The sequence below is a fragment of the Callorhinchus milii genome, unplaced genomic scaffold, assembly GCF_018977255.1.
Source record: "Callorhinchus milii isolate IMCB2004 unplaced genomic scaffold, IMCB_Cmil_1.0 Scaffold15, whole genome shotgun sequence".
In the NCBI taxonomy this organism is placed as follows: domain Eukaryota; kingdom Metazoa; phylum Chordata; class Chondrichthyes; order Chimaeriformes; family Callorhinchidae; genus Callorhinchus; species Callorhinchus milii.
In genome coordinates, this window is record NW_024704756.1 from 4704180 (window position 1) to 4730429 (window position 26250).

Sequence of the window (26250 nt, forward strand, 5' to 3'; positions counted from 1 at the left end):
GCATTATTGCCTTCTAAAAAAACATTAAAAATATTGTGTCGAATTTGCATGCAGGGTAATGAGAGTTACAATTGTTCTTTCACAAGGTCGGGAGATCCACGGTCCCCGTGTGCCACAGACACAAGCAAAGTCTGAAGGTCGTTCTCATGCATGGAAGAATATTGGCAACACACCAGGATGGGAGTGCTGGAGAATATTTGTGCCCAACTGTTGATTATCACAACAACAACTTGTATTTCCATTGTGCCCTTCAGGATAGCGTCTTGAAGCTGTTTCTGGTGGTCTCACAAGATGGCACTTCAAACAATGCTGTATGCTCCCACAATACTGCAACACATCCCTGGATAGGAATTTCAGCCAAGACTATATGAGCTCCAAGTCCCAACATGAGGCTTGAACCCACAACCTGCTGACTCAGCTGAACTGAGTCTGGCTGACACACCAACTGAACCCATGTGATGGTAAAGTTCACAACAACTGGAATTTGGTCATTCAAATCCATGACTGTTTGTGGGACACTGCTGTGCGTAGTTAGCTGCCGCGTTTCTCCCTTAAAATACACTTGGCTTCTTCACAGCTCAGCCTCCGTCTTTGTTTTACGTGTCTGGGACTTTAGGTGTTTTGTGTGGTTGGAAACAGTCCAGCTCACACCTTTTGTTGCTACTCCCAGCTCACGCCACTTTGCTCACAGCTTCCATCCCCTACAATAATTTACACTTCACACAGATAAAAAAAAATCCACATGCCACATCTTGATTGTTTCTAAACCTACGGTTGAGAGGTATCTAAGTGATGAGGGATAGAAGACCAGCACTTGATGCTGTGTCCACACATCCCACAGTCCCTTTGTCTCGTCCCCTCCCTTGCCTCCTTCAAGGCCCGTCTCAAGACCCTCCTCTTCTTCCAAGCCTTTGGTCACTCTCGTATCTCCACCCTTCCTACCATCCACCCCTCCTCATCCCAACCCACAGCTCAGGTGCAAATCCTTGACTGTCCAGCACCTTGGGGCATCCTCCCAATGTGGAAGGCGCTATATATATGTAATTTGTTGTTGTTGTTGTCTCACGCTGTCTCTCCTCTCCCCATCCTCCAGAGTCACACAGCTCACCAAAACACACCGTCCGGGTTCAGACATGCAGATGGCCAATGGGCAGGTTCTGAAAGGCAAGCAGTCGTGTTGTAGAATCTCCCCTCTCCCGCACCCCCTCAGGGCAAATCATCGCCTTCGGGTAGGAGGGAAAAAGACAAATACCTTAAAAAGAGTCAACTACAGGGGGTTGGGGAAAGGGCAGGTACGTGGGACTGAAAGGATTGCTCTTGAGCGAGCTGGCACCGACACGTCGGGCCGAATGGGCTCCTTCTGTGCCGTAGATTTCTATGGTTCTACAGTTCTATGGAAGAAAACTGAAGGTATTCTTGTCGCACGACCCAAAGCTCTGGGACAAAGTTTGGTAACCGTGATTGTAGTTGTTTGGCAGCGGGAAAAGGTAATACAATACAACACAGACACAAAATTACATTTGTATAGTGCCTTTCACATCGGGAGGATTTCCCAATGATGCCAACGTTAACGGACTTGAACTCCTACTATGCAAATCGAAATGAAACAAAAACCCATTTGACCACAGCCACTCGCACTTGCAAAGCAGCTTCCACACCAACACACAAAAAACCCTCCAGCGTAAGCTTTTAAGACACACGGAGACGTGGGAGTGCGGCGCGAGCTTAAAGCAGTTTAACATAATACGGTTGACACTTACACAGCGACTTTCGCGTTCAGGAGGACGTCTCTCGAAAGTGTTTGGCAGTTGAACAGCTCATTCCCACGACTGTTTGTGGGACACTGCTGTAGGAAACCGGCGGCCGCATCGTACCCACAGTTACTAATACTTGCGCTTTGACACAACAACAGTAATAGTGATAATAATAGTGAACCTTGCATTCGATGCGGCGCCTTATCGCATCTTCGAGACGTCTCAAAGCGCACCACAGACACTGTACAGCGCTATCCTGTACTTGCAGGTGTCCCGGAAGCACTTCGAGACGTCTCTACGGTGCGATAAGGCGCCGCATCAAATGCTAAGATTATTTTTATTATTATTATTAGTATTATTGTTTTTGCAGTTAAATGCAACAGTGCATGATTGCTCCGCTGCTTTCCTCTGTTGTGAGGTCCGATTGCAATCAATTGGTTCCATAGTGTAGTGGTTATCACGTCTGCTTTACACGCAGAAGGTCCTGGGTTCGAGCCCCAGTGGAACCACTATTTTTTTTTAAATTTTTTAAAAAAAATTTTGGGGGTGGAAAAACACACCTGTGTACGTGTGTGTTTTGTGACAAGAACCCCCCCCCCCCCCACCCCCCAACCATCCCGTCGCTTTCGAGTGTTTTGAACTCTTCTTGATTTACAATCTAAAATGGGCCAAAAGAAAACAAACCTCTCCCCCCAATGCCCCCCACCCCCACCCCCCCCCAAAAAAAATAATGCAGAATAAAACAAATTGCAATGACCAGACAACGTATGTTCTCCCCCCACCCCCTCCCCAATAAGAAATGTACTAAAATAATCCATACTAAACCAGGAAACTAACAATTATTATTATTATTATTATTATTATTAAGTGCTGAAGGTTTGCTGTGGGTTTTGAATCCAATGACATCCACAACCTGGTGACCAGACTGTTCCTGAGAAACCAGACCCAGACTGGGACTGATCCTAATAACACGTAACCTTTGGCAGCAAATTTTTTCTACCCCCCCCCCCCCCACCATCTACCCCCCCCCCCCCACCCCATCCTACCACCTCCAAAAAAAAAGGGGTGAGCAAAAAAAAAAAAAAAATTCTTTTTGCACTAATTTCTTTTTTGCAGCCCCACAGGTGCAAATTCCTGCGATGCAATGGCTTCGGAAGTGCAACAAAATAAAAAGAAAGAAACCATAAAAGCGCACGTGTTTTTTTAAAAAAAACGAGAAAGGAATTCATCACAAGGAAAGGGACGAGAGAGAAAAGAGAGAGAAAAAAAGAGAGGATAGAGAGAGAGAGAGAGAGAGGATAGAGAGAGAGAGAGAGAGGGGAGAGGGCAGTGTGGGCTGAGCTGGAGATGGGCGATCAGCTGATAAACCGATACATTTGGCTCCTGAGGCTGTTACTGTTTTGCTGCTCCCGACGCGTCTGCATTTCTTTGCAAAATAAAATGCATCTCTCTCTCTGTCTGTCTGTCTGTCTGTCTGTCTGTCTATCTATCTATCTATCTATCTATCTATCTATCTATCTATCTATCTATCTCTCTCTATCTCTGTCTGTCTGTCTATCTATCTATCTATCTCTGTCTGTCTGTCTGTCTGTCTATCTGTCTGTCTGTCTGTCTGTCTCTATCTATCTATCTATCTATCTGTCTGTCTGTCTGTCTGTCTGTCTGTCTATCTATCTATCTATCTATCCATATATATATATATATATCAAAAATAATCCCTTTAAAACCTTCTTAGGAAGTAGCCGGGGAAGCAGGAAGGAAGGAGGCAGTCAGGGAGGGAGGAGAGAGTTTCAGGGTGTTGTGGGAGGGTGTTGTGCTTGGGGGTGTGGGTGGGAGTGGGGGAGTGGGGGGGTGTTGTGCTTGGGGGTGTGGGTGGGAGTGGGGGAGTGGGGGGGTGTTGTGGTTGGGGGTGTGGGTGGGAGGGGTGGGGTGGGGAGTGGGGGGGTGTTGTGGTTGGGGGTGTGGGTGGGAGGGGTGGGGTGGGGGAGTGGGGGGGTGTTGTGGTTGGGGGTGTGGGTGGGAGGGGTGGGGTGGGGGAGTGGGGGGGTGTTGTGGTTGGGGGTGTGGGTGGGAGGGGTGGGGTGGGGGAGTGGGGGGTGTTGTGGTTGGGGGTGTGGGTGGGAGGGGTGGGGTGGGGGAGTGGGGGGGTGTTGTGGTTGGGGGTGTGGGTGGGAGGGGTGGGGTGGGGGAGTGGGGGGGTGTTGTGGTTGGGGGTGTGGGTGGGAGGGGTGGGGTGGGGGAGTGGGGGGTGTTGTGGTTGGGGGTGTGGGTGGGAGGGGTGGGGTGGGGGTTGCTTTCCAAGTGTTTGGGCAGTGGGTTGAGAGCTTTGTTGGGATTGCCCTCTCCAGGCAAATGTGTTTGTTTCAGCCCAGGGCTGTATTCCTCTCCCTTTGTTTTTTTCTCTCTCTCCCTGTGCATTGGGTGGGGGGGGGGGGGGTTGGGGGGTGTGTGTGCTTCAGCGCCTCCTGCTGGGTCCCAAGGGTCAGCAGCTCGTTAAGAGATTTCCCCCACCTTCCTTTCCTCCCCCCCCCCACCCCCACCGCACTCCCCTCCACCCACTTCCCCTCTCCTCCACTCTAAATCCCGCAGCTCTCAAAAGAGAACCTTCCGAGCAAAAATGAACACAAAGCGAACGAGGCAGATTTCCGTCAGGAAATGATATCTTGGGAATACGGCGTATAGTTTGGGACACGACGACACGCGCACACGACCGGCAGGGATGGTGGAAGCCCAACTGGACGGACCCTCGGTCTTCTTTCTTAGAAGCAGTTCCTACGTCGTTAACGTCGCCTCTGACCTGCCCCAATGCTGGAGCGCAGTCGGGCTGGTCTGGATCCCAGCCTGACCTGCGTGTCATTTCCCAGCACGAACATCTGTCGTTTTTGAGTTCACGAAAACAGGCGGCGAGTGTGTGTAACATAAGTACACACCTTATGCCATCTGCAGGTCACAGCTGGTTTTACTATCCCACCTGAGCAGCGCTGCTCAGTGCTGTGCCTCGCAACAGAGCTCTCGCGTGGCCTTTTACAAGGCCTTAGTTACAGTTCGAGTGCTGTTGTTTCACGCCTGAATTTGCAGGAGTTGGAAATAAACTCATCTCTTAATACTGTACTTTCTCTCTCTGTCTGTCTGTCTGTCTGTCTCGCTCTCTCCCCAAATCATCAAATTCACTGCACTTCGCAACGTCAGATTTATTTTCGTCCACAACTTTATGCAGTCTGAACACCTCAGCTGTCGTTAACAGCAATGATAAATAATCCTTGCATTTGATATATAACATAACATAAGAAATGCTAGGAGAAAAAAAAGACCACGGTCCATCTAATTCGCCTTTCACCTTCCTGGCGGTCGCATGCACATATGTCCTGAACTACCTTTGTACTATATCCCATCGTGTTAATTCCTAAGAGAATAAGAAAATATAGCACTTTATCACATCGTCGAGAAGTCTCAAAGCCCTTCACAGAATATACTGTAGAGTGAATTGACTGTATATTTGGTGGTCAAAACACAGCAGCCAATTGCGCACAGCAGTGTCCCACAAACAGTCCTAATAGTAGGATCATTTCTCACCCATTGTCTTCATCATCAGTTTTTGGTGCAGAAATGTTCATGGAGAGCTTTACTGCGTTGACAAGTTCCTGACTCTTCAGCAATGGGAAGGTGTCTGGGACAACCTCTTCGCTCACTGGCTATTTAGTTCCATTGTGTGCACTTCAAGGCAGTTGCAACCCTCAGTCACTTGAGCTCCAACAGAAAGGACAATGTCACAACAACCTACTGAGGGCAGCCTCACACTTTTCACATCCTTTTATGTTTTCTTGTTCCTCTCGGGAGGGATCAAAGCTGTTTGATTACCTGGCACAGACAACAACGACAACAACTTGCATTTATATAGCCCTCACGCAGGGTAGGATGCTAGAGCGCTTGACCGTGGCAGATCACCAGGCCGAGTTGGTGAGGGGGGGAGGCAGAGTCGAGTGTGGGTTTAGTCTGAGCTTGGACCGGCCAGAGAGAATGCATTTTAACTCTCCCTTTATATATTGTGCAGCTCCTTAACATAGTGTGATCATGCATCCCTGATTTCCCCAAATTTGCCTTGTCCTTAGTACAGCAACACAGTGAGCAAGGACAATAAAATTTTAAATCAGATACGCTCATCAAGAGTCATTACCACACACTTCTCCAGTGACTGCCAACATCAGGAATTGTGGCCAGTTCATTTTTTTGTGCGCGTGTCGAGATTTGGTTTACAAAATATGGTGACCCTACCTTAACACCGCTTTTCAACATTTCCCTGACTGTCAATGACCCACGAACTGACCCTTTGTGCTTGTTATTAACGGTTTAAACTTTAACTTCTGCCCATTGTCTTTGCTGTGTCGCTCTGGTCTTACTTGTTCTCCTCTATCCCATAAAGGGGCATCTCCAGGCCAGTCATTCCAGTAACATCCAAAAATATTAACCCCTCTTTAGTTGTTGATCATTCTGCTGGGCAATTTCAGCCTATTTGCTTTTATGATAATAATCCTTACAATTGTCATACAGCACCTTATCACATCTCCGAAAACGTCTGAAAGCAGAGTGGGAGGGAAGAAAGCAGTTATGAACTTGGAAACACATCATATACTGCAAGAATATTTATTGTATTTTACATAGTGCCTTTAACATCAGGAGAACATCTTAAAGTGCTTCAGGGAATTTACAGTGAAGTGGAGTGACTTTATTTCATAGGCAAACGCAGCAGCCCAATTGCGCATAGCAATGTCCCACAAACAGCCCTGAAACGAATAACCAATTTTTTTTTCGAGGGGATTGTTGCCAGGACATCGGGAGAAACTCCTTCATTAAGTGAATACCTGAATTACATGGAATTCATAATTTACACCGCAACTTTGAACTCCTGAGTCTGGAATTGAGAGCCAGTCTGGTGTGTTTAAAAAACTTCTTTTACGTGACAAGACATTATGTACACTCAGACCCTGGCCGTCCAGCGAGCCGGAACATACAGCTTCAGTGTAAAGTGGATTGACTGTGTATTTTTGGGCGAAACATGGCAGCCAGTTTGCACACAACAATGTCCCACAAACAGCCATGGAGTGAGTGATCAATTTTATTTGGAGGATATATTGGTCAGGACACCAGGAAAACTCCTTTCTCTTTTTGAATAGTGCCATGGAATCTTTAACGTCCACCTGAACAAGCAGGTGGCTTAACATCTCATCTGAAGGAAGGATTTCACATCGTCAGAAAAAAAATTCTCTGCAGTTTTGATGCTTAATGTCCTTTAGTAGCCAGGCCACAGATGCTTCTCATTTTACTCTACTCTTGAAATAGACCATAAAGTCACAACGTTACGTTCGGAGGCTTGCATTCCCTGCTAGAGTTTCAAGGGCTTGCGGAGAGGTTAAATACAGCATTCTGCATTATTTATTGAACAGAGCTTATTTATTTCACAAGATGTGACTAGGGAGCGTAATAATAGCTGCCTGCCATCTTTAAGATGGAGTTCAACTGCTCCTCTCAGTAATGAAAGGGGGGGTGGGGGGAGTTTAGCACTGCGTATTGGTGATGACATATTTGTGTCCCATAACTAACACAAGGCAACCTAACTTTATGCATTTGGGAAAAAAGGAGAAAACAAAATGTGAAGGGACAGAGGGAAAGAAGTGCAGGTTATTGAGCCACCACCTCTCTTGTAACAAATAACTCACAGACAGACAGATAGATGCCTGTGAGCAGGTACTGAAAGTACAGTGACTTGGGCAGGAAAACAAATCCCTTTGTAGAGATAGAATGGCTGACTCAACATTTGGACTGATGGTGGGTGGTCTCTGTGCACAGGTTTCACACCCCACCCAAGCTCAATGCTGTGGGACAATTGCAGATTCATTTAAGATCTTGTGAGCAGCACTGCATTACTGGTTGGGAAGCACGGCATGTAGTAACCAGTAAACTAATCGAGGTTGCATTGTTGGAGGTTCCGTGCTTCAGATGAGACGGGTGGATGTTAAAAGATCCCATTGCACGATTCGAACAGTGAAGTGAATTTGCGAAGTTTCAGGGCTTTGGTTTCTGTAATGAGAACAGAAACCTGCACACAGAGAGGGAAAAAGTAACACACGCAGTGTTTCCCATCTCCCTGAAACGTCTTGCTGACGTGAAATGCACTATACAAATGTAATGTGTTGTTGCTGTTGAATTTCTACTGTTGTCTACGCCAACAATTCCCCCAGATAAAATTGATCATTCGATTCATACACATTTGGGGGACATCGCTGTGTGCAAAGTTGGCTGCTGTGTTCGTCTACAAATACAGTCATTACACTTTACACTTGGAAAAGTTTTGAGACATCTCGACAATGTAATAAAATAAATCATTATATCAAATGCAATATTTATTATTGTAAATGAAATAGCGACAGCAGGTAGCATTTGCGGGAATAGCAACAAAACTGGGATTAACATCAGACATGCTGCACAGCAGGGAAGGGTGTAGAAATTGATCCAGGATCACACAACAGGGGAAAGTTAAGACTTATTCCAAGCCCACTGTGAGCAGTGATTGAAGCACATTTTATTTCTAATGGGCAGAACACAGGCAGATAACAATATGCTCAACGCTTCTGATTTTGAGGGTTTATTAATTCGATTTTTCATTTTTTAAAGCAATTTTTAGCAATTTTAGTGCTTTTAGAAATTAAGGTTTTTCAGGGCTTTGGTTTCTGTAATGAGAACACAAACCTGCACACAGAGAGGGGAAGAGTAACACACGCAGTGTTTTCCATCTCCCAAATGCTTCACCACTTTTACCTGCAGGCACAGAGAGGGAGAGGCAGAGCGATGCGTGTATAGTTGGCACACCAGAATACCACCAAGAGCGAGCAAAAGAGAAACACCTCACCTGGGAGTTACCGTTTCAGGTGTTCATTGGACTAAACGCTGATTTCATTTCCTTTGTATTTCAGACATGTTATTGGTTAAAACCAAAAATCAGATTGGCTACTCTGCTTTCCTTCACAGCAGTCACAATAATAATAATAATCCTACAAAACAATCCTACAAAATAACTCATTGTACGAAGAGTGTTGATACAAGTCACTTTGTCAAATGCAAGCGTAATTAATTACGCCAAATGGGTGCAGCAGCAAAGTAAAGTGGATGCCATAAAACAAATATAAACACAGGGCAATTTGAATGTCAGTCAGTAAGTCAGTCCCATATTTTAATTCAACACAATGTTTTGCAAATTGAGATTATTTTAAAATAGCAGTTCTGAATTAGAAGTCCCCTTTGGAGACAATGATATAAAGCAATCGTTACCTCTCACCTACCTCACTCCACCGCAGGAACATTGGGATCCTTCTCTAGGGTGCACTATATATATAGTCTATAGGCTGATCATTTTGGTGCTAAATGGAATTAGATCACTGGCTGCTCAACAGGAATAAACAAGGGCACAACTATTTAACCTGGATAAACAGGATGCTTCAAAAGAACGAGGGGGAAAGACAGGAATGGGCAAATGTCATAATAATAATCCTTGCATTTGATATAGCGCTTTTCACGTCTTCTAGACGTCTCAAAGCGCTTCACAGAATAGTCTGTAAAGTGAATTGACTCTATATTTGTGGGTGAAACGTGGCAGCCAATTGTGCACAGCAGTATCCCACAAACAGTTGTGGATTGAAAATGACCAATTTATTATTGTTTAGTTTTGGAGGGATTATTATTAGGCGTGTGGGGGTAAGGAAACTTGCCCAAGGTTTTGCCCTGCCTGGAGTTGAACCCAGGTGTCTTGCTTGCCAGGCGAGTGCTCTAACCAGAGCTACAGGACTCCACCATGGCCTCTAAGATGCATCAGATGTCCAGATTCTTGAAACTAAGACTCAACGGTGACCATTAATGGAATATTGAAAGTAACGCAAGGAAAAGTCCCAGTGACGGCTTGGTGTGCTCACCCACACAGCCGGAAACGGCAGAGCCGCCCATCAATCAAACCTCCCCTTCTTTGCTAGATGACAGGGTTTTAGATTGCTACAGAGGAGTATGTGGGAGGTACACAAGCCTGAGCCCGCTGGGCTGTAATTATTTATTAATACAGAATGCGAGGCATCTGTATTGCAGTCATATGTGGTGCAGTATTGGAAGCAGCCCTATAGGGGGCACTGTGAGTACATTTCTCAGATGACACAAACTGATCAATGATGAGGAGTGTCGAAATAATTACTTCTGAATGAAATCCGTTAAAAATGTAATTTCCCTTTGCCAGCAATGGTATTTTGTTCAACAAAATATCATCCGTGATACAAATATTACTTTTTCTTCTGGTAACGAACCTCCAGTTAAACAAACGGGCGATAAATATTATGGTTCATTTTGTTTGCATTAGAAATGCACACTCTTAACCTCAAACCAGTGTTTCAAGTCTCCCCTAATATATATATTTAAGCGTTAAAAAAAATCAAGAAGGTTGGCATAATTTTCTGTAAAAATATTGGGTCAATAAGTCAAAAATAGTCAATTTCCATTGAAAACAAATGTAAAATTCTCCAATCCATTGAATCTTAAACGAACAGTAATCTCCACTTTAATGGCTAATTTGTGCAACTCAACAGGTGTGTGTGTGTGTGTGTGCGCGCGCGTGCACACAATCTGCTCCGTTGCTTCATCGAACAGGATGATGCATTTCAATGAAGACATCTGGTCAATAAGTTGTTTTCCTCAAAGCGGACAGATCCACAAGTGTGGCTGGCGAGCTTGAGTGACCGGCCACGCTTTGGGATGTAATGAACGCACCCACAACCATAGTGAGTGAGGGAAGTGTTCTGAACAAGGCAAGAGCTTGCCACGTGCCCCACATTTGTCTTGTGATTTAGAACGCTTTGCCACCCCGCTTCGCTGGCTTCCTCGGCTTCTTCCACTGCCTTTTTTGGCCTCCATCAGAATTCTGTTCCATATTTGAATTCATGTGTCTTCTCTGATCCTGAGTTACATCCTCCTCGGAGATTGGCTCAATTATAGCCCCCATCTTCGTAACAATTTTGGGTAAAGTCAGTCTCTTAGTGGCTTTCTCGGTGTTCCACGTTTTCCCAATAGGAGCTCGGATGCTCTTCTCAAAATGCTCCCGGTGGGAAAATGGGAATGGTAGTTCACTCACCTAAATGAGAGCAAACAGAAAAAATTAGCACGGAGATAGACAATTCTCATTTGGTGAGTGACTGCAGCCTGTAAATAAAGAGTTTGTTTTACACAAATCTGCATATATACATCGCACTGAGAGATGCCAGAGGACAATCGCCTTGCTCCCTTCTCACCACTTCCTGTGAAGAGGCGGGAACAGTTTTTTTTAAAAAAAAGCAACAGTTCTAGTGTTGTTTTTGGGCTGGACGAACCATCTGGTGGGCAGGGTGAGTGATGAGAGGGAGATGATTGCCACGACAGACTCATTGAGCGCACCAGTCAATCACATATTTCACGTACAAGTGGAAAGAAGATTAAAGGGCAATCGTTTGCTTTACATCAGAGGGACAGACAGCACTCTCCCAGCTAGGCCGGCAGTGCTAAAGCCACGTCCACACACCACAAGTCTCATTGATGACCCAGTCCGCACTCTAACCATCAATAATTCCTTGGATTCGTACCTCGGACAGAAAGACAGCATAAGAGTGATGCTAAGGTAACAACCTTGTGAAAAACAAATGACTATACAAGAGGCAGGTTTTTTCGTGTCCAATTAGCACTGGGGTGGGCGAAAGAGCCCTTTTGTCAAGTGACATTTAAGAACAGTTCAATAGAGAAAAATATGATAATCAGCCACTTCTTTCAACAGAAGAGGTATTACAGTGTCAAGAATGGTTTCAGGACGGCCGCTGATCAGCGCACATGGCATCTGGAGCTTCCAGAAACACAATCCAACTCTGCAATCGATGCACAAGAAAATATAAAGTCTTTATTCGGGACATGGAATCGGCATACAAGCTGGATCATGTAATCAGAACGTACAGTTCAATTCAGCCAGAGAATAAATAGAATGACATTGGCTTCAGGACAAGTAACAGTTTCAGTTTTTAATCTGACCTTCAGCCTTCATTTATACATCACCCCCCACTCCTCTCCCAATCTGTTTCCATTGTGTGCACTGTCCAGCAAGTCTTAAAGTGACTGGACTTTTAATCATCCCAAAATTACAACACATTTCTCAGCACTAAGTCTGTAGTTAGGGCAAACCACTGCGGTCCAACATAATGTTTGGATCTTGCAATGGAAACTCTTTCCGTGTGAATTTCCTGCATGTCTTATTCGTGTCGAAATAAGTTAAAGGAGTCACACTAAGGAGAAGGTCCCATTCCATACCCTCTGTTTGTACTTTAGAATCATAAAAATTTGGGAACAGAAGGAGGCTACTGAGCCCATCTAGTTGGTGCTAGTTTCTTCACTGGAGCTAACTACTCCTATCCTAATTCCCTGCTGATTCCCTGTATGTTTATATATGTATATATATACATTATATTATATATATAAAAAAAGGCAAGGGAAGCAAGTGCTGGAAGATGGAAAACTTCCACCTCTCTTGGGTAGGTCCAGTGTTACACAGAACAGAATTTGTATCCTTCAGGGAGTACAGAAACCAGTCCCTAGTTGGGAGCTTCATTGGCTAGATTCTTTCCTGCTCCTTTACACACTTTTCAACATTGCCCAGTGCTTCAATTTCCCATCCTTTTAGATGCATTGCACAGAGACTCATAACTTTATAGTGACTTGTGCGGAATGACCACTTACTTTGGAATGGTACTGAAATAAACCAGACTCTCACTACGCATGAAAACCTTATCAACAGTTCCTGGATTCAAAGCCTGATCTAAAAGGTGAAAGCAGTGTAAGCTGATGTACTCTGTTCCCCTTTGGGAGAACACCCCAGTCATTCACTCCGGAAAAATACACATAGCAACAGGAACCTGATCACAGGGGCAATCCCTTACCTGGAAACCCGCGACTGCAATATCTCGCTTTTCACTGATAATGACATTCGGCAATTTCTGGTCCTTCCTGGGAGGAGCTGGAGCAGCTTCAATAAGAAACCTGGCAAAAGATAGAGCAGGAATCAGAAGTTAAATGCACAATAGGAATGCAGTTGAGTTAACCTAATGCTATAATAATCCTTGCATTTGATATGATGCCTTATCACGTCTTCAAGATGTCTTAAAGCCCTTCATACAACATACTGTAAAATGAATTGACTATATATTTTGTTGGAGAAACTCGGCAGACGTGAATTGAGTGGCCACATTTTTATTATTAGTTTCCAGCTAAACTGGAGGTCATATTTAGAATAGAAGAGCTTTATTTTAATAGAATTTTAAGCAGTCAGATTAACACTTTCTGCTTCAAAACATTCTACTCATAATAAGCAGCAACACAGAGTGCAGAGAGTATCCAACAAGCTGAAATCACTGGTAATAAAATAGAAAATAAATTCAACATGGCTTCTGCTAAATACCCGTCCTTTGACCAAGGAGGGAATTCTATCCACACAATAAATATAATGCAATCCGCAGTGGCGGATGGTACAGAGCAGCTACACATACACAAACAGCGTCAGCCCCAAACTTACTTCCTTCTCTTTCTCTTGCTGGTGTGCAGGCCCACTCCTCCCCACTCGCCCCAGCCTGGCAGGGTCAAGTCGACGTGCTTGGGTTTGTTGGCGTTAATCTGCTTCTGCTTTTCCTTCATGAAATCATCAATGACATTGTCTGATGCAAAGGCCTCTCGGATGATCATGCGTTGGTCCTCCTGCACCTCTTCATTCTGACGTGAACAAGTTTTGAGTTAAAAACAACCCCAGGGTGGAAGAAGCCACTGACACCACCACATGTTGCATGTAAACTGAAGTACCGGTATTACACGCTCCATATTTTACACAGAATTACAATAGATAGATATGGCATGGAGTCAGGCCATTTAGCCCAAACGCACACAAGCCCCCACTGCTCCTATCTCAACTGTTTTGATTGCTTATGTTTTATTTTAAAAAATGCCACTTTACCCATTAATTATCCCATTCTGGACCCGGTTCCTGCAGTTGTTGGGAGAGAAAGCGTGAAAGTATTGAATCCGCAGCATTAATAGTTCTTACCTCCTCTTCTATGGCTGTTGGAACCAAAGGGGCACTAATGGTTTTGGATGGAACCATCAGCACATTCTCAATGTCGATGAGTTTATCTTTTTTGCTCTTTTTCTTTTCAGGTTTAGCATTTGCTGAGTTTGAGGAGTTCTCTGAAGCTCCTGGCTGGCTTTGGGCTGGGTCTGCCTCCGAGACCTCGTGAATGTCACAGGATCCTTCCTGACCAAGAGCATCGAGTTCCTCCATCGTCCTTTTGCGATCCAACTGTTGATCCAGTAGGGGCTCCTCACGCTCTTCCGGGATTTGTTCTTCTTTACTTTCCGCTGGTTTCTTTTGCAGCTTTTTGCTCCGAGCTTTTTTAGCTTTGATCCCCGCGAGTTTTGGTTTCTTCTCAGACAATTTCTGAAAGAGTTGGTTGAACTCATTTACATCTTCGTCAAAACCATCCTCTTTCTCGTCCGGATCTGTGGGGATGGTTTTCTCTTTATCTTCCTCAGTTGCTTTCAGATTTTTTCTGCCCTTGGTCTTTTTCAGATTTCCTCCGTTTACTGTCTCATCCAGAGGACCTGGTGACCCAACCGGTTTCTTCTTACGCTGTCTACGATTCCGCCGTCGTTCCTCAAACTCTCGCAACAAAGTCTCGTCTTCGGAAAGTTGCTCTTCGTCCTCTGAAGCTTCGTTCTCATCCACCTTCACAGGCTGGATTTCCTCGGTTTCCTGTGGCTCACTGCTCTGAGCGACAGTGCTGAGTTTTCCCAGCATCCAAGGATTGTCCGGCGTTCCTGACTGAACATCGTTCACAAAATCAGGAATGATCTCGCCACCTGTCTCTTCTTCCACCTCATCCTCGCTTTCCGAGGGAACCAGGAGTTTTGCGGTCAGGGCTTTGTTCTTCTCTAGCTGTTCCTGGATTGCGTTCCGAGCCTAAGAGGAAAAAATGAGACGTATTTACAACAGTCGAAAGCTTATCTACTTGGTCACCGCAGATCGCTTCAATCAACCAATTAATATAATGCATTCCTGTCCAAAAAATAATATTGTTGCTACCAAATATAATTCTCAAAGTAAGAACACACTGTTTTTCCATAAGAAAATGTTCAGGCCTCGTCCTGTCCCAAAACCTTTCATGTTTCAAGGGATAATCAAGTCTGTTGTGGGCTATGCATTCTTCTCTCCAGAATTATTCTTATATTAACATGATAATAATAATAATCCTTGTATTTGGTATAGCGCTTCACAGAATATACTGTATTGTGTGGGCGAAACTGTATATTTGCCTGTCATTGAGAGTACTTCACAGGATATATTGTAACGTGGTGCGACTGTTTTCTTCCAAGGATTGAATAAAAAGTTATTATTCGAGGGCTAGATCAGACATTTCTCCTTTCATAGTGTGGGGGTACATCAGAAAAAGGGCTCAACTACCAGCTCAAAGAATAGTCTAGAAACACAGTAGAGTTAATTACCTTCCGCTCTGAAGTAACAATGTAAAAAGTACGATCATCTTATATAATAATAATCCTTGAATTTGATATAGCGCTTTTCACATCTTCTAGATGTTGCAAAGCACTTCACAGAATATATTGTAAAGTGAATTGACTGGATTTTTGTGGGCGAAACGCAGCTGCCAATTGCGCACAATTGTGTCCCACAAACAGTCATTGATTGAAGTGACCAAATTATTATTGTTTTTTTCTTGAGTGATTATTATCAGGGATATGGAGTAAGGAAAATTGCCAAGGTTTCGCCCTACTGGGAATCTAACCCAGGTCTCTCGCTTGTGAGGCGAGTGCTCTAACCATTGAACTACAGGTCTCCACAAACTTCTGCTTTTAGTAGAGGAAGAGGAAGTTCTGTGACAAGTGAACTCTGACAGACAAGAAATTTGGATTCTAATATATGCATTGCACTTTGACTCATCAGATTGGGTGACCGGCAACCCAAAGGAACCTTTCAAATCCAATAATAGCAGCACAAAACTAATTGGTAACTTTAACTTGCTGCGCTTGGAAGTCAAAAAGAGTTATTGCAGCAGTCATGTCAGACAGAATGCAGAAATTGCCCGAAACAGAAAAAATGTAGTCACCCTTTACAGCTAAAATTGAGGGAAGAGGAATGAATACAACGCAATGTAAATAGATTTTTGAGTGATAAGACAGACATTCTGCTCCATAGGCTGCTAAAACTACCGGTTCTTTGGGAGTTAGCCAGTAGGGCTTACATTCCTTCTTGTAACACTGGCATCCATTATATGTGCAAAAAAGACTCTTGTATGATCATTCTTTCTTTAAGAGTGTACAAAATGTTGTCGTGCGCATACCTTATGGGTATTACATTTCAAGGTAAAGATCTGCTTTCTAGAGAGACCAATCAAAACATCTTACAATAAGATTGTGCTTTGAGAAGTCATACTTACAAGGATAACATTTCATGACAGCTGCCATTCTTTAAAATTTAAAAAACACACCTTACCTCGTTGTCATACTTTGCCATTATAACTTTAGATTTCGCCCATTTTCCACTGTTTTGATGTCGAAGTGACATTCGTTCCTAAGAGAAAAGAAACAGCGCTTAATCAAGGGTTAACAACCATAGGATCAAATAAGTCTCCTTCAGGAGTGGGTTGCAAGATCATTTTTATTGAAGTAAACACACAAACCCAAGAATCTAGAGCAGTGAGGCCACATGTCAAACTGGTTTGTTCTGCACACCTCTGTCAGCAAGCACGTCCCTAAACTCCTTTTCTATCCACAGACTAACATTTCTATCTGTAGCTCCTACTCTGCTTCAGGCATTTCCATTGCTCCCAATCACCCCTTTGAGCACTCTTCAACCTGCTGATCTTAGTCCAATTTCACCAACTGCACATCACACTCCTGTCTCTCACTCAGTCCTAAAAACTCTTCCATCTTTTGAGCTACTAATGGCTTCACATCTGATTCTGTCTGAGATTACCATGACAACAAGTCTGCACGTTTGACACCAGTTTCCTTATTTGACAATCTGTTAATGATCCATTAGCTGCCCCTTTGAAAATGTAGTCAGTAAAACTGAATTCTCGATTTTTTCTCAATGTCTGGTGCTGACTTGTCCTCCTCCACCCTATAATGGCTCAACAATTCCAGTTCTGTTGAAGGGTGAAACCCGGAATATTAATGTACTTTTTTTTAAAAAAGCTGAAGATCCTAAAGACTTCCAAGATCCTCTATCGTTTTCCAAATTCTCTTCATGCCCTCGCACCTCTCTACCTTTCCGACCTGCTTACCCCCCCACTCTACCACCCGCTGCCTCCGCTCGTCCAGCCCCGGCCTCCTGTTCATCCTTCGCCCCCTCCGCTCCACTATCGGCGGCAGTGCTTTGAGCCACTACGCCGCAAAGCTCTGGAACTCTCTCTCCCAATCTCTGTGCCTTGGCCCTTCCCTCCCCACTTTCAAATCCTGGCTAAAGACCTTCCTTTTTGATCGTGCTTATGGTCACCTCCTTCTCCCCCGGCTCGGGGTCAGACTCCGCCACTATTAGATGCTCCGGGATGCTAACCGGCGTGAAGGGCACTATAAAAATGCAAGTTGTTACTGTCAAATGACAATACTATGTATTTGCAGCACTTTCTGGTTTTAGCAGGAAATTGTAACTAAAGAGCATCAATATAGTGTGAGTGCAGTCCTGCCCAAATCAGAATAGACTGGATTTATTCAGACCTGATCGATCCTCAATCAACTCACTTATCCGCAAAGTGGAAAGACAGTGTACAGATGCAATTACTAGGTTGAGTGAGGTTTTGCTTTCAAAGCCAGACATTTTGTGGAGTTTAATTGATGACGACAGGAAAGGAATGCAAAATAACCATACTGACTGAACACTTTAGGAATCAGGGCAACTAGAATGAAGAATACGGCTAAATTGCTTGTGATTTCCCACCTTGATTCGTATACTCTCCAACTTCTTCATCTCCTCAAGAGCTGCCTCAGGATTAGTCTTCTTTAGTTCTTCAAAGTCCTTCAGAAACTGCTTCTTCTTGGCCTTCTTCAGCACCCTGTGAAACCTGCAAACATACAGCTCGTTAGAATTCTCCAGAGTCAAAACAGGTTAATAACTGAGACAATATTCCGCACCAAAACATAAATCCATTTTGAATGGTATTGTATCAGGCCCATGTGGCCGTGCTGCACATGTCTAGGGCAGCTTTAAAATCAAATGCAGCAGGAATAGAAATGTCTGGTGGGCAGCTGAGCAGAATCCCTGCGGTGTAAATTTGAGAACCTTTTCCCTTTCCTGAGATTCTCTCACCGTAGGTGAACGAAATGAGTCGGTGGCCTTCGGCCAGGAACCTGTCAATGGCATTTTTGATCCAAACCACTAACAGCTGAGCAAGAGCACCCCACAGTGTTGACCAGTAATTTTGTTTTCTGTGTGCACGGTGTCCAGCCTCTTGTCAGCACGTATACCGCATGGACACAAAAACAATACCTCACTGTTCGGTGAGTCAAGGTTTGAACTTGATGTAAGAGCAGCTGTGAGACATAGTGTCTCTGCTTCTTCCAAACACTGCACTGCCAGTCATCTCGCTCCATTTACCCAGCAAACAATCTCAATGCAAATGCAGGATTTTTTCCACTCAGTGAAGCAATCTTTGCTGTAGTGAACATCTCCAAATGATAAACACAAGTAACTGTGAGGCGCTTTGAGAAGCCTCGACAACATGAGGCGATATATCAAATGCATTCCAATACAGCAAACCCCTGGTTTACTGGACTCCGGAATTTGAACCCAGCTGGACTACGCCCGAAACCGATAATGTTTAAACTGTCCGTGGGCCCATTGACTTGTAGACTCGTGACTCCTAGCATGTGCCAACCCCATGCTGAGCAGCCTCGCTGCCCTCACTGACCTTCTCAATGGCCAGGGATATTGACTTTGACTCGACAGCTTACTATCTTCTGTTTGCGGGATTCAAGTAATTACTGGAACTGGAATTGTAATTATGATTTGCTGGAAATTCCCGTTCGCCAGACCAGAGCTCCCTCATTTAACAATGAACAGAGTTCATTGTTAAATGAGGGAGCTCCAAGTTGAACTGCTTAAACACAACGTTGAGCTCAAAATTATAAAACTTTGGTTCCAAAAATTACTTTTTGCTCTTTATTTTCTTTGATCTTTTCGCTTTGGCTTCGTAGTAAGATTGAAGGGCTCTGGCTTTCTGAAGCTCGGCTCGACGGGCTTTAGCCTAGAATAAAATCAGAAAACGTGGTTTAAGAGGAATGCTCTCGTCTTCTGTGCCCCAAATATAAAATGGAACCAGGAAAGAGAAACATTGATAGAATTAGTTCTGGGGGAAAAAAAAACACAACTCAATCGCTTGCTTGAAAACCAATGAAACAGGTTGCTCGGGCAGGGCTGTGCAAGGAAACACAAATTGCCGCACAAATCGCTTTAACACTGGAATTGATACGGCTTCATTATCAGCAGCGTAAATAGGGTACCACTTGTGTGTAGGTGTCACGTCTATATGGAAGACTGCATGTGTGTATGTGTGTGTGAGAGGGAGACAGCGTACCTCATCCAGGCTCATAGCTTGGAGAGAAGCCCTCTCTGCTGCAGTCAGGAGTGGCTCATTCACGGGCTGATTGTTCTTATGCAGCAAGTTAAAAATCTCCTGTTCCAGAGGTGTCCGTGCCTGAAATAAACAAATAACCGGTAATTCTTGCTACCGCAAACAAAACCCGCTTATCTCAGAGCTTCTCTGCAGTATACAGAATTATATTTTGCAAAACAAACACCCCTCCCACCCTCCAAGGACAAAATGCATTTTCCAATCCAGGCACAGGGAAATTTCCATGTGTAATTGATATACAGATGTGGAACTCTCAGTCTGGTTTGGATGCACTAGACACCCGGTTATCTGAACATAATCTACGTTACACATGAGTCAGACACAGATGGCCTCAGATAGCAGAGCATTACACTGATTCCCACTGAGTACCGATTGAGTAAGCTGTACCTTCCAGCCAGCTATCATTTCTTCCATTGGCTTGACTGTGAATGATTCCTGGTTCAGTGGGAAGACAAGCTGCTCTGCTCTCCGATTCTGGAACACTACGTGATCCCATTTTGCCACTTCCTTCGATGTTTTCTTATCGGCCACTGATCTTTGAATCTGTTAAGATAAACAAAGCATAACCATATCTACTGCAACAGGATTCAAATAATTATCTATTTTGGCCAATCTGCTATCAAAACAAGGGTATCATTCTAGCCATATTTGGTACACAGTTCATTCACTTTACAGAGAAGCCATCCAGAAACTCCTTCTCAGGTCAGCCAGGGATGGGCAATAAATGCTGTTCCTGCAGCAAGGTCCACATCCTGAGATGAATGAATGAATCAGTAACACAACTGTACTAGTGAGAACACAAAAGATGTTTTCAAACAGAATGCCAGGGTTAAAACAGCTCATATTCTGCACTGTTAGAAATTAATCACCTGACTAATAACGCAGATTTTAACCATGAACAGTCAAAATAAAAACCCATCGAACACTTGGACCTTGGAGAATGAATCCTTGAATCAAACAGGATCTCCTTGCTGTAAACCATTCCATCAGCCAGCTGAGGAGTTCTGTGAACCACGAAACATCCAAACAATCAAACCGTATACTCCCACCACTACCTTCCAGTGTAATTTTGTATCCCTTCTCCGAAAACAAATGACTCTATCCGCACATTCATACATACAAGGTGTGTACACACAGACACTTTTTTTTAAACTCTACTAATGCTGCATTAAAGGAAAATCTGGTGACTGAAGGAAAGGAGCAGTGAAGATTCAAGAGGACAATCGAGAGCAGTGAGCCACCGCATCCCTCTGATCGGCTCTGGACTAGGACAGGCCTGAAGGGGTTAGCATTTCTTGTGTGCCACTTCCGAAGGAATCAACCAACAACAACAAATTACATTTGTATAGCGGCTTTCATGTCAGGAGGACGTCCCAAAGCGTTGGGACCAACTTAGGTCATTCACAATGCACAATTTGCCAGATAAACACTGAATTCTGTGGTTATCATAAGACACAAATATTTCCCTCCGCAAGTTGTGGGTGTTGTTGTACATCAGAAAACATGGTTCTCACCCTTGAGATGTGGATTTAATTCTAACCTTGACAGTTCGAACTTAAGAACAAGCTTTCAGCACAGTAATAACAAGTAATAAACAAAATGGATTTGTTCGAATCCTACGGGCAAAAGCTTTTCCTGCAATCCAAATGAGAACATTTAGCTCACCTTTTCAGTCACTTGCTTGCTGAGAGGTAAATCTAGAGTCTTGTTCTTCTTCTTAAATCTGGTGAGCTGTTTCTTCACAGTATTGAGCGAGGTAGCAGATGGTCGTATTGTTTGAAGAAGATCTGACAGTTCGATCTTCTCACCCGCACCTGACAGAAATTGCATTGTGAGTAAATTACATTAAACAAAACCTTGTCATAGAAAATTGGGACAATTAAACAATAAAAAAATCAAAATATTTAATCGTCTAAATGATCGTGTGAAGTTAGAAAAAAATCATGCTTAGAATATGCAAATACTCTGTCACAAACTGTTGTTAAATAATCCCTCCATTTTTGTATTTGATACAGCGCCTTTCACATCAGGAGGACATCCCACAGTGCTTCACAGGATTCATTGTGACGTGTATGCCCTCTGAGATATTACCCTACATGAAGGAATGCTATATAAATGCAAGTTGTTGCATTAGTGACTGTATTTTTGTAGGTGAACATCTCCAAATCGCCCATACCTCCTGAACTGATGGTGAACTCGGACACCTGCAAACTGGCCTCCGTCCTCTCTGTCAGCTTTCTCCTAGAATCACACAGAAAGGACTGAATGAGGAACAAGGATCCAACAAAAGTGTTCATATGACAATACCACCAAAATCATTTCATATAGAAAACTGATGATTAGAAACAACAATAGGAAATAATTCAAAACTTTCCAGGTCAATTTGAACAAAGTGCCATAATTATAGGACGTGGCCAATATCAATCTCAATGCCCAAAACAAACACACATTGAATACTGTTCACCATAATAGCCCAAATGTGAATATTCTACAACCAATTTTATTTGGGGAATTGTTAGCCAGGACACTTATCTCAGTTTGGAAAGAATAAACATTTATTGATCAAGCAAACAGTTAAATGAGAATAATGTAAGGCACAGCCACACATTCAAGGTGTTAAGGTTCCTTTACCTTTTTTTCCCATCCAGGGAACTGATTGCCTCCAGCAGCTTCTGATGCTTGCTCTCATCGTCACTGCCCTCCTGTGGAATAGATCAAAATAAAAACGTCTCAGCAAAAGGAAGACAATACTTTAGACTTGCGTTAAAAAAGACTGTCATTCACATCTATTGGCTGATTGAATTCTAGATGGCTTCTTTCATAAAGAATCTTCACCAGCTTAATGGAGTAAACATAGAATTGCATTGATGATTCTGTTATAATACGTGTACATCAAATCCCACTTTTCAAGTATAGATCAAGTTTCTCCTTAAAGATCATCCCGTTAGTCTAGTCCAATGGTCTGCATGAAATCATAACAGCATGGAACATTTTAAGCTCAAACTATTATCTTCATGGTTGTGAATTCTGGGAGCAGGCATAATTTTGCACATTTTCTGCACTCAATAATAATAATCCTTGCATTTGATATAATGCTTTTCACGTCTTCTAGATGTCCCAAAGCGCTTCACAGAACACACTGTAAAGTGAATTGACTGTATATTTGTGGGCGAACACGGCAGCCACACAGCAATGTCCCACAAACAGTCGTAGATTAAAAATGACCAATTTATTATTGTTTTTTGTTTTGTTTTTTGTTTTGGAGGGATTATTATTATTATTAAGATGTCTACAACCATGCTGTTTCAAATGAGAGGAATAAACAGATTTGGTCGTGGTTTGGCCCGAGTTAACTTATATCAATTATGATAGTAATAGAAGTGCTACAATTAGCTTGGGCCCTGGGTCAGGGACAAATCAGCCAGTATTTCTGCTGCACTATTAAGTACTCATGCGCCTGCACTCCCAAGTCGCTTTGCTTCTCTGCTCCTTGCAAGATACTGCCATTCAACATATACTCCTTCCCTTGGTTTTTCTGCCGAAAGAATCACCTCACATTTCGCTTCAATAAGCTTTTAAGATTGTTATGGTGTTGTAAATGTCTAATAGCACCTCACATTTTTCTCTTCGGAATACCATATTGATTTGATTGCAGGGCTGAGATTAGCCAACATTTTAAACATTAACCACCTATTAATTTATTAATGTTTCAGAGCAAAACATTTGAAAGATACAATACCTCATTCTCACTGTCACTCATGACATGTTTTGTCTGAAATAAATTCTCCTCTTCTTCATCTTTAGGGCCAAGTAAATCCCTGGGAAACACAAAACAGTCAACTGTAATAATAATGATCCTTGTATTTGATTTCATGCCAAGTGGACATTCCAAAGTACTTTGGGGCAATAGTGACTGAAGGCTCGGGCACTGATGATGGTGTGGAGCGGTTGGTTGGGACACACACAGCAGGCCTGTGTTAGTTGAGTAAACGGGGAGGATGGAATGTGGTACAAGCAAGTCAGAGAGGTAGAGAGGTGCTTGGGCATGAATAGATTTATGTTAGGATAAGGACCTTGAAATCAATCTGAGTCAGGTACAGGGTGAATGGTATGCAGGACATCCACCCTCATACACGCCTTCATTACATCGAGGCTCGACTATGCAAACTCTCTGCTTGTCGGCCTCCCCAACTCCTCCCTCCACAGGCTGCAGATCATCCAGAAGCCCGTGTCCTCTCCCACACTAGGCTCCGTGACCCTATCATCCCCATCCTCGCCCGACTCCACTGTCTTCCCATCACACAGAGGATACAGTTCAAGATTCTGGTCCTCACCTTCAAAGCCCTTCACGGTCTTCCTCCCCCCTACCTGTCACCTCCTAACGCCCCCCCCCCCCCCCCACCATCCTGCTCGCTCCCTCTGCTCAGCGGGCTGCGGCCTGCTTCATGTCCCCCACCTTGCTCGCCCCACTATTGGAGGGCTGACCTTCCGCCACTCTGCTCTCACCCTCTGGAACTCCATCTCACCCACTCCCTCGCCACCTTCAAGACCCTCCTCAAAACCATCCTCTTCGACGGTGCTTTTGATCTCCCTGGATCCCCCCCCGCCCTCCAACCTCCCTGACCCCCAGCTCAGGTCCGTAACTGTCTGTCCAGCGCCTTGGGACGTCCTCCCGACGTGAAAGTCACTATACAAATGTAATTTTGTTATTGTTGTTGAGTGGCGGAGTTTGGGCATCAGCTTAATCTTGTGGATGTTGAAACTGAGGGAGGCCATCAAGCGAATGACCGATTTTATCTGGGAAGATTAACACGGTGGTGGCCACCGTTTTGGTCAGCCAACTACATAAATTTTTCGGCGTTGAATTTTTTGCCAAGAATTTATAGCAGTGCCATGGGTATTGCGGCTTGGGGCTCGGTAGCTACGGGAAACAAGGTATTGAATTGGTGCCTGGACTGGTGCTGGGCATTTGGCGAGTCACTTCTTGATGAGCTACTTTTTGACGCTTCAAGGGCTCCGGGACGCCACACGAGTGAAGGGCGCTATATAAATGCAAGTTGTTGTTGTTGACACCTCAAAAGTGAGCCGAAGGCCAGTGGAACGGGTGTAACGGGATAACTATGGCACAAGAACACCACCTGATATTTTTACAGCGCCTTTCACGTCGGGAGGACCTCCCAAGACCCTTGAAGGTTCAGGGATTTCGTCACGGCCGTAAATGAAGAAAAATTCAATGAGGAAAAACTTTATTGAATCAGCCACCGCTGGTTTAACATCTCATCAGAAGGACGGCAACTCGCGACCGTACAGTGCTCGCTCACCCCCAGCACCGCACTGGAGCATCGGGAGCTCCTGACAGAGAGAGCGCCACCAAACCGAGCCGAGCCGACACCCGAGGGCGCGACTGGAGTTAATTAATGGCTGAGTGTAAGTGAAGCTCTGGCTCTAAAGCCATCTCCCCCCACACTCTCACTCCACCCCCACTCCTCCCCTCTCACTCCCCATCACTCACTCCACCCCCTCCCCCTCCATTCCCCCTCTCACTCCCCCTCTCACTCCACCCCCACTTCTCCCCTCTCCCCCTTCTCTCACTCCACCCCCACTCCCCCTCTCTCACTCCACCCCCACTCCCCTCTCCCCCTCTCATTTCACCCCACTCCCCCTCTCTCACTCCAACCCCCACTCTCTCACTCCAACCCCCACTCTCTCACTCCAACCCCCACTCTCTCACTCCAACCCCCACTCTCTCACTCCAACCCCCACTCTCTCACTCCAACCCCCACTCTCTCACTCCCCCCCCCCTCTCACTCCCCCCCCCTCTCTCACTCGCCCCCCTCTCTCACTCCCCTCCCCTCTCTCACTCCCCTCCCCTCTCTCACTCCCCTCCCCCTCTCTCACTCCCCCCCCCTCTCTCACTCCCCCCCCCTCCCTCGGTCTCTCACTCAGTGTCAGTCCCCGGCCACCCCAGGCCCTGTGTCAGGCCGCGCTGCCGCTCACCTGGCGCTGAGGGTTCGCCGCTCGCGGCCTGTAGCCGCCGCCATGGCCTCTCCCACTCCCCCTCTCAGCTCCCGCACATGGGGACACCCGGCAACGCGCTGCCGCCAACCCGCGCCGCAAAATGTCGCAAAAGGCGCCGGCGCGCCAGCGCTTTGCAGCAGCGCCGTAAAGTGGATTACTCGGCCTGTCCTCGGTTTCCAGGGTAACGGCGGCGGCGCTCTCTGTGGCCAAGTGGGTGTGGGAGGGGGGGTGTGTGGGGGAGGGGAGGGGGTGTGTGGGGGAGGGGAGGGGGGGGTGGGGGAGGGGAGGGGGTGTGTGGGGGAGGGGAGGGGGTGTGTGGGGGAGGGGAGGGGGGGGGGGGGGGGGGGTGTGTGGGGGAGGGGAGGGATGGATGTGTGGGGGAGGGGAGGGGTGTGTGGGGGAGGGGAGGGGGTGTGTGGGGGAGGGGAGGGGGGGTGGGGGAGGGGAGGGGGGGTGGGGGAGGGGAGGGATGGGAGGGGTGTGTGGGGGAGGGGAGGGATGGATGTGTGGGGGAGGGGAGGGGTGTGTGGGGGGGGAGGGATGGATGTTTGGGGGAGGGGAGGGGTGTGTGGGGGAGGGGAGGGGGGTGTGGGGGAGGGGAGGGATGGGAGGGGTGTGGGGGAGGGGAGGGATGGATGTGTGGGGGAGGGGAGGGGTGTGTGGGGGAGGGGAGGGGGGGTGTGGGGGAGGGGAGGGGGGGTGTGGGGGAGGGGAGGGATGGATGTGTGGGGGAGGGGAGGGAT

At 45.4% G+C, this 26250-nt stretch overlaps 1 protein-coding gene and 1 non-coding gene across 2 annotated transcripts; one reads left to right on the forward strand and one right to left on the reverse strand.

Annotated features, from left to right (window-relative positions):
* The first annotated feature begins 2190 nt into the window (after positions 1–2190).
* On the forward strand, positions 2191–2263 carry trnav-uac. Its single transcript has one exon. It is a non-coding gene; the product is annotated as a tRNA-Val (tRNA).
* A 7732-nt stretch (positions 2264–9995) lies between these two features.
* On the reverse strand, positions 9996–25608 carry si:dkey-251i10.3 (UTP14A small subunit processome component). The gene is made up of 14 exons (XM_042340707.1): positions 25487–25608; positions 23229–23307; positions 22121–22191; positions 21666–21730; positions 21155–21303; positions 19877–20032; positions 19433–19552; positions 19008–19102; positions 17797–17920; positions 16351–16428; positions 13891–14802; positions 13369–13562; positions 12737–12836; positions 9996–10914 (listed from the first exon to the last, which is right to left on the reverse strand). Exons 1-14 carry the CDS (start codon positions 25528–25530, stop codon positions 10630–10632), a joined length of 2472 nt encoding a protein of 823 aa, XP_042196641.1. The 5' UTR covers positions 25531–25608; the 3' UTR covers positions 9996–10629.
* Between the last annotated feature and the right edge of the window lie 642 nt (positions 25609–26250).